The 13,184-nt window shown below is 48.5% G+C and overlaps 2 protein-coding genes across 6 annotated transcripts in view; one reads left to right on the top strand and one right to left on the bottom strand.

Moving 5' to 3' along the window:
- Window positions 1-734: 734 nt before the first annotated feature.
- Window positions 735-5,889, bottom strand: TRAPPC2L (trafficking protein particle complex subunit 2L). 2 transcript variants are annotated; one of them, XM_059713958.1, is made up of 5 exons: window positions 5,791-5,889; window positions 4,710-4,882; window positions 1,944-2,031; window positions 1,709-1,788; window positions 735-909 (listed from the first exon to the last, which is right to left on the bottom strand). In XM_059713958.1, exons 1-5 carry the CDS (start codon window positions 5,821-5,823, stop codon window positions 864-866), a joined length of 420 nt encoding a protein of 139 aa, XP_059569941.1. In that variant the 5' UTR covers window positions 5,824-5,889; the 3' UTR covers window positions 735-863. The 2 variants fall into 2 exon arrangements, with proteins under 2 accessions (XP_059569941.1, XP_059569939.1); XM_059713956.1 differs by having other exon boundaries at window positions 5,788-5,856.
- A 19-nt stretch (window positions 5,890-5,908) lies between these two features.
- Window positions 5,909-13,184, top strand: part of GALNS (galactosamine (N-acetyl)-6-sulfatase) — a 48,691-nt gene continuing 41,415 nt past the window's right edge. Inside the window, exons 1-4 of one of the 4 annotated variants that reach the window (XM_059713954.1) lie at window positions 5,909-6,051; window positions 8,731-8,854; window positions 10,127-10,201; window positions 11,572-11,674. In XM_059713954.1, the coding sequence (XP_059569937.1) occupies window positions 5,947-6,051; window positions 8,731-8,854; window positions 10,127-10,201; window positions 11,572-11,674 (407 nt within the window). In that variant the 5' untranslated portion in view covers window positions 5,909-5,946. The other 3 variants (XM_059713955.1, XM_019496612.2, XM_019496613.2) reach the window with 3 other exon arrangements.

The raw sequence follows: 13,184 nt of genomic DNA, 5'->3' as shown, positions 1-13,184 counted from the left end.
AGCTACTTGACATACTGCTGTGAAATTAAGAAGAGTTCTTATTATCCTAAGAGTAAAGTACAGGGGTGGCAAAAACAACCCCTCAGATGCCAAAAGCCCCCTCTAAGTTGTTGTACAACTGTAGTCTTGGCTTGTAACTACTGTCACATGGGATTTAAGCAATAATAGACAGGGTGTGAGCTCCTGTGTTGCCTCAACTTCCACAGGAGGGGACCTTTGAGATCTTGGTTTGATGACTGTCACCGATGGGCCATCTCCATGCCTCCAATCAAGTGAAGGGGTGGGTGAAGATACTTAAAAACCATAGTGTTGGGAACTTAACAGGCCCAGCGAGTTGTGTACTGAGCACTAAAGCCACTGTTGCCTCTTTTGCAGCCGTGTTGTTGTTGTTTTCCCTTTTGGTAGCTGCAGGCTCCCCCTACTTCATACCTCACTGAGGAGGCCAAACTGGAATAAGTGCAGTTGGAAAATGTGTTGAAGTGCTGTTAGTGGTTTCAGCAGTACAACTGGCAGCTAGCGTGGGAACAGCTACAGCAACAGATTGTCTGGGCTGCATTTAGTACTGCTAAAGCCTCTTCTAAAGGCTACAAGAAGCAGTTGGTTAAAGCAAAGATACTGTATGGTGCTTGAGGAGGAACATATGACTCTGCTATTGTTAGGGGGGGAAAAAACCTTAAGCTCTGATTATCAAGTCCTCCCCTGTGACTTGCTAAAGAGAGACAGACACAGATAGCTCCCACTAGTATCAGGTTTATTTTATATACAGTAAGTGCAAACGCTGTATATACAGAGCACTTCATAGACACACACCTCTGTACAAAAGAATGGTCACAAGCAGTGAAAGGGAGGGGATATGAGTAGCTTCAGCACACCTGCATCATCATGGAGGTCACCATGTTATCAAAGGCCCTAGAGAAGGAAAAGCACAAAGTAAAGCATTAATCTGGGATTGCTCTCTTACAAAGCTGTGCTGGTAGCAGGTAAGAAACCACTAACATTCTTAAACAGAAGGGCTTTCCAAGGCTTAAGTAGAAGTTGTATTTTTAACCAATGAGGTGCTCCATTAAGCAGTTATTTCAGCTTCATTAGAAGGAAAGCAGAGCTGCCTTGCATGCAGGCTAGACTCAGTGCTGGGAATCTGAAGCCTGATCTTCCACCTGCAGTAGCAGGATCTCCAGTTCACCATAAACAAGGACTTAAAAGTGATGGGCAGCACTCCTTCAGCTGCTCTGGGCTCGTGAAAGCAAAGACTATACTTCCCCACAGAGGCTGAGTTTTGCATAGCTGCAGCCTGCCCCATTAGACATGTCTAGTGGACATGACTGCAGACAAAGTGTGATTTTTCCCATGCTTCAATCAAAAAAGAAAAGGAAAAAAAAATCTGGTCATTTAGGAAACAGGCTTTTTCCTTTTTTTTTTGAGTCAGCATTTTAATATCACAGGTGTGAGGGTGAAGTCTGTGGAAAGCAGGTAAATAAAGTCTCTAATGAGGAGAGTGGAGACTTGAGCCTTCTATTACACAGCAACTGCCCAGAGAGAGCACAGCTGCATGTTTTTGGAAAGGATTTTTGCAGCTCCCAGTTTTTAAACTGATCACCCACTGAAGTTCCATTCTTAAGCACTAAATCCTATAGAGCTATCACTAATAGCTCTGAGAGTCCCAGAAAAGCAACAAAATCAAGAGGATTATCGGAAGCAGCCCACTCACCTGGAATGAATACAGTCCCCGGGGTTATAGAAGGGGTTGCACATGATGTCTGTGTAGGAGTTGTGCAGCTTTCGGAACATCTGAAAAAGGATCATGGTTTGATTTTTAATTAAAACTTAAAAAATTACTGTCAGATTTTTTTTCTTGCTCTTTTTTGCTTCTCAGCATTTTGTGAATCAGTGCAGTAGCAAAAAATACCGATCTAGCAAGTTGCATTCAGATTTCCTGCACTTACGCTGCGGATCTCATTGTCTCGAAGTGCTGTGTTCGAAGAATCTACCACCATAACAAACTTAACCTTGGAATTTGTCACGTAGCCGTATCTGCGCAGCTGGTTAAGGAAGGTATTTCTAACACACACACACACATAGCTGGCAAAGCTACCAAGATAAACCTGGAATACAGTCAAGGGAAAACAAAAAAGCCCCACAAGGGGAGGCTACCCTCAAACTATTCACATTCTAAGCCATGTTTAGGGGAATAAGGAAAACAAGTCACAGGCCTTGGTCCCCCTTCTCTACTTTGACGGCACCCTTTGTGATAATTTATCCTCACACATATGCTTGAGAATTGTTCATAAACTAATTTAAGCTGGCAGAAGTGAATGTCTTTATAAACAGAAGAAATCTTGCTTGCATCCAAAGGCAGTCTTTTGTTTACTGTCAGCAATTGCACAAATAGCCTTCAATCGTGGTTTGTGATTAATTCCTTTGCTGCAGCAGTTTCTGAGAATCAACTCAACAGCTCTGATTATTCACGTCCATTTGGGTAAGGAATACCCCAGACCCAGTGACAAAAATCTTACATAAATGAATTAACAGCATGGTAGTGAGACTACATAGCAGGCATCCATTGCATTAGTTAAATTTAAAATATCCTAACTTTTTAACTTGCAAAAAGGGAAGCAGAAAAGGTTTCTTTGGCTGGTTAAGTGATCAGCTAGTTTCACAGGTTTATCTTGCTAGCTTCCGGTGCAGCCACAGTCCTGAAATACTGATTTTGTAGAAAGCAGAATGACATGTTCCAAGAGTCCTACTCCCCTAACCAGCACTGCCGGGTAAAATCCTCTGGCCTCATCACAGACCTGTTGTCACAACTTTAGTTAAGTGAAGGATGAGGTATGAAACCTGACCCAACCAGAACTAGATCTTCCCAGTTGTCAGCAACAGAAGAGCAAGGCCAAGAATAAACTGAACTGATGCTAATCATTGACAAAGCAGCTGATGCTTTAAGCCACTCTTTGGCATATGGCCTGGAAATTGCTCTGCCAGACCAGGCCAACACCAGGGGCCTCAAACAGGAATAGAGGTTCCCTGGGAGAGCAGTCTGCAGGGCAGAGTGACGAGATACAAGCGCAGGCGCGTGCTGGTGGGGAGTGTTGGATGGCTACTTCTAATAACACGTTCCGGTACCTAAAGACTTGAAACGGAGATTTCTCTTAAAATAACCTTCAAGAATACAGGACTGGATATTCCACCATTTCTGTGAATTCATATACTTCCCTCAAAGTGAATGAAACTACCTATTTACAGCAGCCAAGGAGATGATCCTCTGTAGTTTGCATCATTTGCAACTGTCAGTGATTAATAAGGAATCTAGTTAGCCTATCTAATTTTAAAAAGGCCAAACAAGATCACATCCAGGCAAGTCATTTGTTTCTGGCTTTATTTTTAGTTTTTCCTTGCTGCAGTGGATGTGTTTCAACGCCAGGGAGGCTGGTTTCATAGTTGGTAGGGTCAGAAGGGACCTGAGCAGATCATCAAGTCCAACCCCCTGCCATGGCAGGAAAGGATGCTGGGGTCACACGACCCCGGCAAGGTGTCTATCTAGCCTCCTTTTGAAGACCCCCAGGGTAGAAGCAAGCACCACTTCCCTTGGAAGTTGGTTCCTGATCCTAGCCGCCCTGACAGTGAAGTCGCGCCTCCTGATGTCTAGCCTGAATCTACTCTCCGTCAACTTATGGCCGTTATTCCTAGTCACTCCCGGTAGCGCTTGGGGGAACAGGGACTCTCACATTGCCTGCTGGTCCCCTTTGGCTAGTTTATAGACGGCCACCAGATCCCCTCTCAGCCTTCTCTTGTGGAGGCTGCACAGGTTCAGGTCCCGTCGCCTCTCCTCGTAGGGCCTGCCCTGCTGCCCCCTGCCCATGCAGGTGGCCTCCTCTGGACCCTCTCCATGCTGTCCACATCCCTCCTGAAGTGTGGCACCCAGAACTGGACGCAGTACTCCAACTGCGGCCTGACCAGTGTCGCGTAGAGGGGGAGGATCACCTCCTTGGACCTGCTCGTGATGCATCTGTGGATGCACGACAAGGTGTAGTTGGCCTTCCTGACCGTGTCCCCGCACTGTCAACACATGTTCATGTTGGAGTCTATAATGACTCCAAGATCCTTTTCTGTGAAGAGAAGGGAGTTCCCCAGCCTGTAGGCATGCTGCTGGTTCTTCCTCCCCAGGTGCAGCACCTTGCACTTGTCAGTGTTGAATCCCATCTTATTCTCATCCGCCCACCCCTGTAACCTGTCCAGATCTGATTGCAACCTGTCCCTCCCTTCTAGTGTGCCCACTTCTCCCCACATCTTAGCATCATCCGCAAATTTGAACAAGGTTTGTTTAAACCCTATTGTTTTTCATAGATTTTTCTTTCTCCTGGATGGTAGAAATAATTCTCAGTTTTAGGTTTCTCAAAAGCTGGCTTTTGCGAAACTGAAACAGAAGCAGCACTTTTAGTTCACACTTGCAAACTCGCCAGCTGTTTCAGCCAAATATATGTGGCTCATATCTAGGATCAGCACTTGTCCATTAAAAACCAAGCTGCAGGGCTGTTATTTCACAAAGCAGGATTGAGAGTTGCAATGTCAAGTGATGCACTAGTAAATTGCACAGCCAGAGTCTATTTCAAGCCTAATCCTATGCTCAGTGCATTCAACCGGAGTTTTGTTTGATTAAGGAGGGATGATAGGACTTGCCCCTGTAGAGAGCAACCGGGAGGTGTTAAAGATACACTTTGTAGTCTTCGGTGGGGTACAGGAGCCCCAGGTAGAGCTCTCTCTGATCGACAAGCGCCTTCCCCATCGCCGAGATCTTCTCATCCACCACGTCCAGGGAGGTGTGCACGGTGTAGTGGAACTTCAGCTCGTTCTCCGTGGGGACGCTCCGGATGTACAGGGGGTAGTTCTGCAGACGAGGAGAACAAACCGGGCTAAGCAGGGCGATCCGCTCCATCCCTGACTAGCCCAAGCCACGGGAACGCTCGTCATTACAACTACGCTGAGCTGTTTCCAGCTGAGGCTGCATTTCAGGGAACCCACGAGGCAGGCAAAGCCGACCCCGCGGCACCTTCCGGCAGCAGCAGGACACGGAGAGGAGCTGCTCGGGCACGGGTTGCAAGCAGCCTCCTGCCCCCGCCGGGGTCACCCAGCGTTGCCCCATCCCCACACCTCACAGGCAACCAGGTGTGGGGGGGAACAACGCACCCCGCGGCTCAGGTGCCGCCTGCTACGCCAACACAACCGCCTGCTAGCGCCCAGCCCCAGCGGTCTCCCCCCACAACACCCCTCCAGGCAGCTTCGCCCCCCCTCAGGACCCCCAACCTCCCACATCCTCACCCCCTCAGGAGCCCCCCATCAGGACCCATGATCCCTCAGGACCCCCCAGCACTGCCCACCCCCTCAAGACCCCCACCCCAACCTCCCACATCCTCACCCCCTCAGGAGCCTCCCATCAGGACCCATGATCCCTCAGGACCCCCCAGCACTGCCCACCCCCTCAAGACCCCCACCCCAACCTCCCACATCCTCACCCCCTCAGGACCCCCCCATCAGGACCCATGATCCCTCAGGACCCCCCAGCACTGCCCACCCCCTCAAGACCCCCACATCCTCACCTTCTCAGGACCCCCCCATCAGGATCCACATTCCTCAGGACCCCCCAGCACCCCCACTCAAACCTCCCAGGACTCCCCCAGCACCCCACACCCCCTCAGGAGTCCCCCCTACCCACTCCCCATCAGGACCTGCGACCCCTCAGGACCCCCCAGCCCCTCCACACCCTCACCCTCTCAAGACCCCCCCCAATGCCACCACCTCCTTGGCGATCACAGCGATGCAGACCGCCATCTTGGCCGCGGGTCACGTGATCCGCGCCGCCGGCCCCGGCACAGGCTCGCCCCCGTCCCTCCCTCCCTCCGCGCTCACGTGACCGCGCCCTCCCGGAAGCGGGGTGCCCGGGGCGCGGTTGCCATGGAGAGCGGCCTGCCCCTGCCCGCCTGGCTGTGCCTGGGCTGGGCCCTGCGCCTGGCGGCGGGGGGCGCCCCCCCCAACTTGCTCCTGCTGCTCATGGATGACGTGAGTCCCCTCAGGTTGGGGGTGGGGGGGTAAGTATGGAGGGGGGGTCGTCTCAGGTTGGGGGTGCTGGTATGCAGAGGGGGTGGGGCAACCAGGGGGGGGAGGGGAGCTTGTTTCCTGGAGGGGGGAGGGGCTGGGAATCACCCCTAGCGCTGGGGGGGTCTCGTTCCCCTGTGTACGGGGGGCCTAGGGACCAGGGATCGGGGCCGCAGGGGTTGGACTGCCGAATGGGGACTTGGGAGGCGGGGGGGCTGCCTCCTCGTGGCTGTCTTTTGGACCTGGGGCCAGGGCAGGTCGGACCCCGACCAGAGTCGCAGCAGTAGAGGCGGCCTCTGAGGATCAGCTGCTTCTCCCCGAGCCCTTTCCAGGCTTTACGTGCAAATCGTAAAGAAACAGAAAGACATTCCTGGATGTCGTAGTGGCCGCCCCTGCATGAGGGCGGCGCGGTGCGAGGTCGGTCCGTGCAGAGCCCAAAGTCGTGCGGTAACAGGCCTGTGTTTCGCTTCCCACCCGCGAGCGGTCTTGCTGAAGAGGAACGGGGCCATTCGGGCATGTTTAATTGAGCGCGTGCACAAGTTTCTTCGCAACCAGGGCTCCCGCGCCTCCATGGTTTATCTAGCAGTCTATTCATAGACGCCCTCGTGACTGATTGAGTAACCGTCTTGGGCAAATGATTCCACTGACCAACTGATCACGCTGTCAGAAAATGGTTCCTGTTTTGGAGCTCGAATGCCTCATGCTGCTGCTACTCGATATCCCAACCGGGACCTCTTCAAATAAATGTCGTCAGCTTTGAAGCATCCCGGTCGACTCGAGCCTTATCCGCACAACACCGAATCTACGCCAGCGACGGCTCGGGGCGCAGCGTGTGAGAATAGGGAAAGGCGAGCCGTGTTTGCTGGGGTTTCACAGTTAAAATGCAAACGTAGCCAGGCTGAAGCCTTCAAAGTGAATCCAGAAACGAAGAAAAAAGAAACTGATGTCGTTCATTTCCTGCATCGGAGCAGAGAACACGCTGGGTAAATCGGGAGCAAAAGCAACTGCAAGTGAAACGCAGTCTCCTTCTCAGGCAGTTAGTCACATCGCTAAATTACTAGTCATTTGGCAATGTCTCCAGGTTTCCAATCCCTTCTTTTATTCCCCCAGATCCATGCTTGGTGCAAATGTATTGCACAGAGCTTCTTCAAGAAGCTTAAAACGAAGTGAGGGTACATGAGGGACAGAAGAGGTGTGCCCAACTCCGCTCTCTCCTGTCTGGCTCCGCTATAACAGTGCGAATACAGTGTTGCTACCCCTACGTTGAAGAGTTTTTGCCCCCCTCTGCAGTTGGCTGGTTTCACCGGCCAGGCCGTAAAATCCTCCAGCTTCCCCCCCTGCGCTCCAGCCATCTGCCCAGCAGCTTCCCACTCCGAATTATTTTTCCCCGAGTGAATCTTTTAATTTTCTGACGGAAAGACCTTTGAGACCGGGATAATCCCTTCAGATGTGTTTGCGCAGCATCAGGCATAATCATGCACGGATCCCACTAGGAGCCTGCAAACGTGGCAGTAATATAAATAATAAATTCCCGGGTGCCTCTGCTGCCTTCCCTGATTTTTCTGTAATTCCTTTGCCGCCTGCGCTTGCGTCGGGATTTGATCAACGTACGACTCTTTCCTCCTTCCTTATCGCTAGTAAAGATGCTGAATGACGCAGAACACAGCGTTGACCCCTGCAGAACCCCTCTTAATTCCACTTCTTGGTTTTATGTTGTACCATTTAATTGCTCTCTTTTCATGATCCATCAGCCAGCTCCGTACCTGTTCCACAACAGTCTCTTCCAAGCTGCATCACTCTGATACTTCTATTAGACTCTCAAGCGGGACTACACTAAAAGCTTTCTCAAGACCTAGATAGATTATGCCCTGTGTTTCAATTGCCCACCTGACACGCAACTGAATTAAAGAAAGCTGTTGAGTTTCCAAGGCACAATATCATCTTTATGAAACCATAGTGCCTAAGTGCTCATTAAGTTGTTCTCTTCTAGGAGCTGATAGCTTGAGTCACTTATTTTTATTTGCTTCCATATTATTTTTCAGTACTGAAATTAGGGAAATGGGTTGGTAATTTTCTAGAGTTCCTGGGCAGGAGCTACGTGGTCACATTGCTTGAGATAAAGGCTTGGAGGCGTGCCATGGTGAGCCTATCAGCCTGCAGAGTGAAGTGATGATGAGGGTGAGGACAGCACGCTTCTTTCAGTAGTTTTGCTTTAAAAAACTCTCTGGTGTCCTTATTCCGCCTTTTGACCTAGCCTTTCACCGAGCACTTCTGACTGGCTATGTACAGTTGTTTAAAAGGTGGGGATGGGATAGGTGGCCTTATGATCGAGAGGATGGAGGAGGGCTGAAGGGGCTGAGTTTTTGCTTCTGGCTTAGTGATAGATTTATTGTGGGGAACTATTGGTAAGTCACTCAATCACTTTCTCTCTGTCTGTCAATGGAGATCGTAATGGCTCCCTGTTTCATGGGGGGTAGTGAGGATAAATTCAGGTCGTGTATGCGAGGTGCCTGTATACAGTGATGACTTAGCCTGTATCTGGGTGAATTAACGTACAAAAGCAAAGCTGGTCCGAAAGGCAGTACAGTAGTTTATGCAGAGGTCAAGCTGTTCTCACATCTTGTCGGTGCTTGCTTTCTGCAGATGGGCTGGGGCGATTTGGGAGCATTTGGAGAGCCTTCTAAAGAAACCCCTAATTTAGACCAGATGGCTGCAGAAGGGATGCTCTTCCCAAATTTCTACACTGCTAACCCTCTGTGCTCCCCATGTAAGTAAACTTCACTTTTAAACTAGCATGTGAAATTGCCACCTTCTGAGAAGGTTGGGATGTTTGCCAGCATCTGACACAAGCTATTAACCAAAGCAGTGATTACCCTGAAGGCAGCGTTGGGGTTTGATGCTTTGATCTTGTGTTTTGTTTCCTTATTTTATTTATTTAGGGGGGAAAAACCACATTCATCCATTTTGTACAAAGCAGTAATTTAGTCAGCAAAACACTCCAGTGAGAGACTGTCTTCTTTTTTTATTTATTTATTGCATTTTAGCCCTCTGGCCTCAGCCACAAAAGTATTTTTGTCTTTAGGAAGCTGAGCAGTCATATCTACACATGGGTTGAACAAAAAAGTTTACCCTGGACCTGATTCTTTTTTACGCAGCACTCCCACTGACTTTTCTACATGGAGCAACTTGGATTCCTGGCTGTCGTTGATGGTTAAGGTGCTCAGAGAGGGCATAGAGGAGCAAAACCTTTCAGGTCTCCAGACATGCCGATTTTGAATCTTTGTCCCCAGTGCTAGTTTTTTCCTCATTTCCAGCTGACACATGAAAAATAAAGGCAAACCCAAGAGCTTTCCTGCTGGGTTCCCTTTCAGGAAGCACACGGTTAAATGTTTCAGTCCATCGAGATTCAGGAAAAGCACTGAAACACCTACCTAATCCATTGACAGCAGCAGGTCTTAAGTACATGCTTTAAAAAGTTGAGCATCTGCTTAAATACTTTCCTGAGTTGGGGCCCTACTGTCTGTTGTGCTTTAGTTGGACATCTTCCTTTTCTGTTCACAGTAGGAGTAGATAAATGTTTGTGCCAAGGCAAGATAATCCACTTTAAATGAAGTGAATGACTGATTTATGCGAAGTGTCCACCCCCGGCTCACTGCCTTCTCCCTTCCCTAGAGGTTCTGTTGTTTAAAGGTGCTGGAGCAGAAGGGCTGCTGTGTTTCCTTCCCAAAGGCACTTGCATTTCAGCTGTGGGTAAAGTGCTTTCTGCATGTAAGGCCCAGGTCTCAACCTCATTCTAATGGGCACAGCTACATTAACTCCACTAGCATCACTTTGACTTGACACTAGAGCAGTGGGATGAAATTTGCCACGTAATCTAATGTAAGAGGTGAGGAACAGTAACATGGCAGTAGGCAGTGGCAGGAAGTTCCTCCTAAGCACTAGTCTGCCAGTCACCAGCCAAAATGTGACGCCACAAGGCTGACAATCAGTACTAAACACTCTCTCTGTGTGTCCTCTGTTTGGCATGTTTTCTCTGCAGCAAGGGCAGCTCTGTTGACTGGCCGCCTCCCTATCAGGAATGGCTTCTACACCACAAACGCACATGCTAGAAATGGTAAGAACATTGGTGCTGCTTCTCCTAGACACACACTTTCTCTACCTTTTCTATGCCTCTGCAGCAGGTGTTGCTAAAAATTGGGGGTTGGCTTTGTGCTTTTCCTTCATCTACCCTCCAAGAAGCACGTTTTCAGAGCGACACAAAGGGATTGGCATGCAGTGCCACTCCAGTTAATAGGAACAGGTGTGAGACTTATTGCTTCCTACTCTCGATGCTGAAAAGGGAAAACATCTCCAAATGTTCCCATTAAATAAAAAGACTTAAGTTGAGTTGTTAATCTGTTTGCTTCTGCTGGCTGAGGAGATGTTTCCTTGCGCAGCCTAATCGACATTCAGTGAAAGAGGAAAGTCCTGCTGGAAGTGGCATTAACGGGGTAGGTTAAGGAAAAGCTGTTGAAAACCCAATCATGTGGAAATAAAACCTTCTCAGCTAGTTAAGAATGGGCAGTTCTGTAGTACTTCACTGCCTGGAAAGAGAGCTCTCCCACAAAGGTCTTGAAGGAAAATACCAGCTCACATTGCTTTTGGGTTAATTTAGTTAGTGTCACTGGTTCCAAAGTAACGGGGGCCCTGAGACCACGTCCACGTGGACACACGCTTACAGCTGTGTATCAGTCCATTCAAATGTATTTGGGTGTCCCATAGCTAAATGATAGGGTGCTACGGCAGAGCAAGTAAAGGCATGTCACTGCAGCCTGAGCTGACCCAGCTCTCGTGGGTAGCTGGTATGTCAAGCTGGGGCTTTGGAGACATCCAGATGTGCTGCCAGTCTTGTTGGCTGCTATGGAAACTGGCCTGCTCTGACTGTTTGAGCCTACTGTATGGGTAAGCTGGGCTGAAGCTTTGATCTTTTCACCTAGTAAAGTGAGGACTATCTTACCATGACTATGAGAGAGGCTCTGTTTTGGATCTGCCAGTGCATTTTGGGTGTTTACGTATCTTTACATTTATCCTTTGATTTATAAGAAGCCACAAATTCTAGATGTTTCCAGGCAGTTTGGCAGAAGTAAAAGTCTCACTGCCCCACTTGAGCCCTCTGGCATTCACTGTCCTCATGGCCACTCCTTTCCAAGGGACCTGCATCCTTACATCAGCCAACAACAGCTGGGTTCAGCCCCTGGTTCTGAATGTTGGTCACAGTGCGGAGCAGAGTGAAAGGCTTCCTTTTCTGTGATGGCAGAATTGCTGAGGCAGCTTGGCCTCGTTACTTCCTGGCTTGGAAGAGTTGAATCCACAAAAACAGCATTGGTGGCTCATCCAAATTTCTGATCAAGTTAAATGATGCTTCTGATGAGTGGCCAACAGCTTTCATGGCCTGCTTTCCAATGTGAGTGAAGAGTCAAAAATCCATGGTTTTGTTTTGCACAGCCTACACACCACAGGAAATAGTAGGGGGAATCCCAGATTCTGAGCTACTGCTTCCAGAGCTGCTGAAGAAAGCAGGATATGTCAATAAGATCATTGGCAAATGGTAACCTTGTTTTGAGTTTCTTGCTTTGTGTGTGTGTGTGTGTGTGCATGCACCTGCGTGTGTTTAATGTGAAGGGGCGGTGGGAAAATCAGCTCGCAAAAACTTGTTTCAAGCACAGATGTCTGTCTCTTGAAATCCATGCAAGATCTTCCCCCCTGCTGTGATTAATTTCAGAATTGAGTACTGTCATTATGAAAGTAAAAGCCTGAACCCCTTGTGCTCTCATCCGTGCACCACGATGCACTTATTTTCATCAACAGTCACCACGATGTTCTGTTGGAGCATGTCGCTAATACCCAACAATTTATTTTACATCGATTCTCTGGAGATGCATCTGACTCCTACACTGCAATCTTTCTTTGTTGTTTTGGGGGGTAGCAACTTGCTGAGGTAGAAATAAGGTTGCAAACCTATGAGGACTAACAGGCTGATATTAGGGCTATGCAAAAAAGTGGCCTAGCCTAGGAAAGCAAAGGGAGAGAGTTAAGAGCAGAGACCAGAGCAAGTTTCATGCTAAGGGTTTTTAAAACATTCTGGTTTTGATCCTGTTCTCATTGGAGTTTTGTCACTGGCTTTGACTTTTATGGGTGCAGGACAAGGCCTTGGCAAAGAAAACATCAGAACATAAGCAGCCGGGCCAGTGGCCTATCTAGCCCGGTATCATGTCTCCGACGATGGCAGAAATGGAAATCTTGGAGGGAGAACATTGAATTGGACGTGTTGAGAGTGCCCTGCTCCCTATTCATCATCCTTCCTGGCATCCAGCATTATTGACCTAAGGATACCAAAAGAAACATCTCCTGCTGTTTTGTTCAGCACCTATTAGTAGATCTAAGGAGGACTTCTGGAAAGAATTCTTATTGATCATGGTAGTGAGGTAGAGTGCCTGGCACCTGTAAAGGCAAGCCAGGGTAGGAAAAAGCATCTGAGACGCTCGGGCCAGCTAATGCAATTGCCTTCTTTGGAACTGCCGGTGCAGTTGTTAGAGAAGCTACTGGGCATAGCGTGTGTGAATTTCAATAAGGAACTTGAGTGGTATGGTGAGTCCCATTGGGTTTCTAGGTCACTGCGCTGGTAATTCACAATTCAGCATAGTGCTGTAATAAATAAATGCATAAATAATAACCTCAAAGCTGCGTAGGTACAAGTCTGATACTACTGGGCTCACAAACAAAATCTGAATACAGAGACCTTCCGGAGGCAGCAGTATCGGGGGAGCGGAGTGGTCCTGTATGGGACAGTAATGGGATCTATATTATTTTACAATTTCATCAACGTGCTAGAGAAAGGTGTTGATTGAATTGCAATTGAATTTGCCAGCACCAGAGAAATCATGAGGAAAACAAACTAACCTAAAACAGTGAATTATTTATTAGCACAAATCCAAATGGCAAAGTGGCCAGGAAAATTCAGATCAGTGAGCTGAATGCAATGAGATGCAGTTTGGTACTAATAGATGTAAATTCATACACCTAGGGAAAGGAAATAAACAGCATGGATGCAGTTTGGT

The sequence above is a fragment of the Alligator mississippiensis genome, chromosome 10 (genome assembly GCF_030867095.1).
Source record: "Alligator mississippiensis isolate rAllMis1 chromosome 10, rAllMis1, whole genome shotgun sequence".
Lineage (NCBI taxonomy): Eukaryota > Metazoa > Chordata > Crocodylia > Alligatoridae > Alligator > Alligator mississippiensis.
Note: the sequence above shows the minus strand (reverse complement) of the source record. Positions and strands in the feature narration are given on the sequence as shown.

What these genes read in the sequence shown, in the direction of transcription:
- TRAPPC2L (XM_059713956.1), bottom strand. Translation starts at nt 5,823, where the DNA reads ATGGCGGTCTGCATCGCTGTGATCGCCAAGGAGGTG. An exon ending in CTGTGATCGCCAAGGAGGTG is followed by an intron (nt 4,883 to 5,787) that starts GTGGCATTGGGG and finishes CCTCGTCTGCAG; the next exon opens with AACTACCCCCTGTACATCCG. An exon ending in GAGACAATGAGATCCGCAGC is followed by an intron (nt 1,789 to 1,943) that starts GTAAGTGCAGGA and finishes ATCCTTTTTCAG; the next exon opens with ATGTTCCGAAAGCTGCACAA.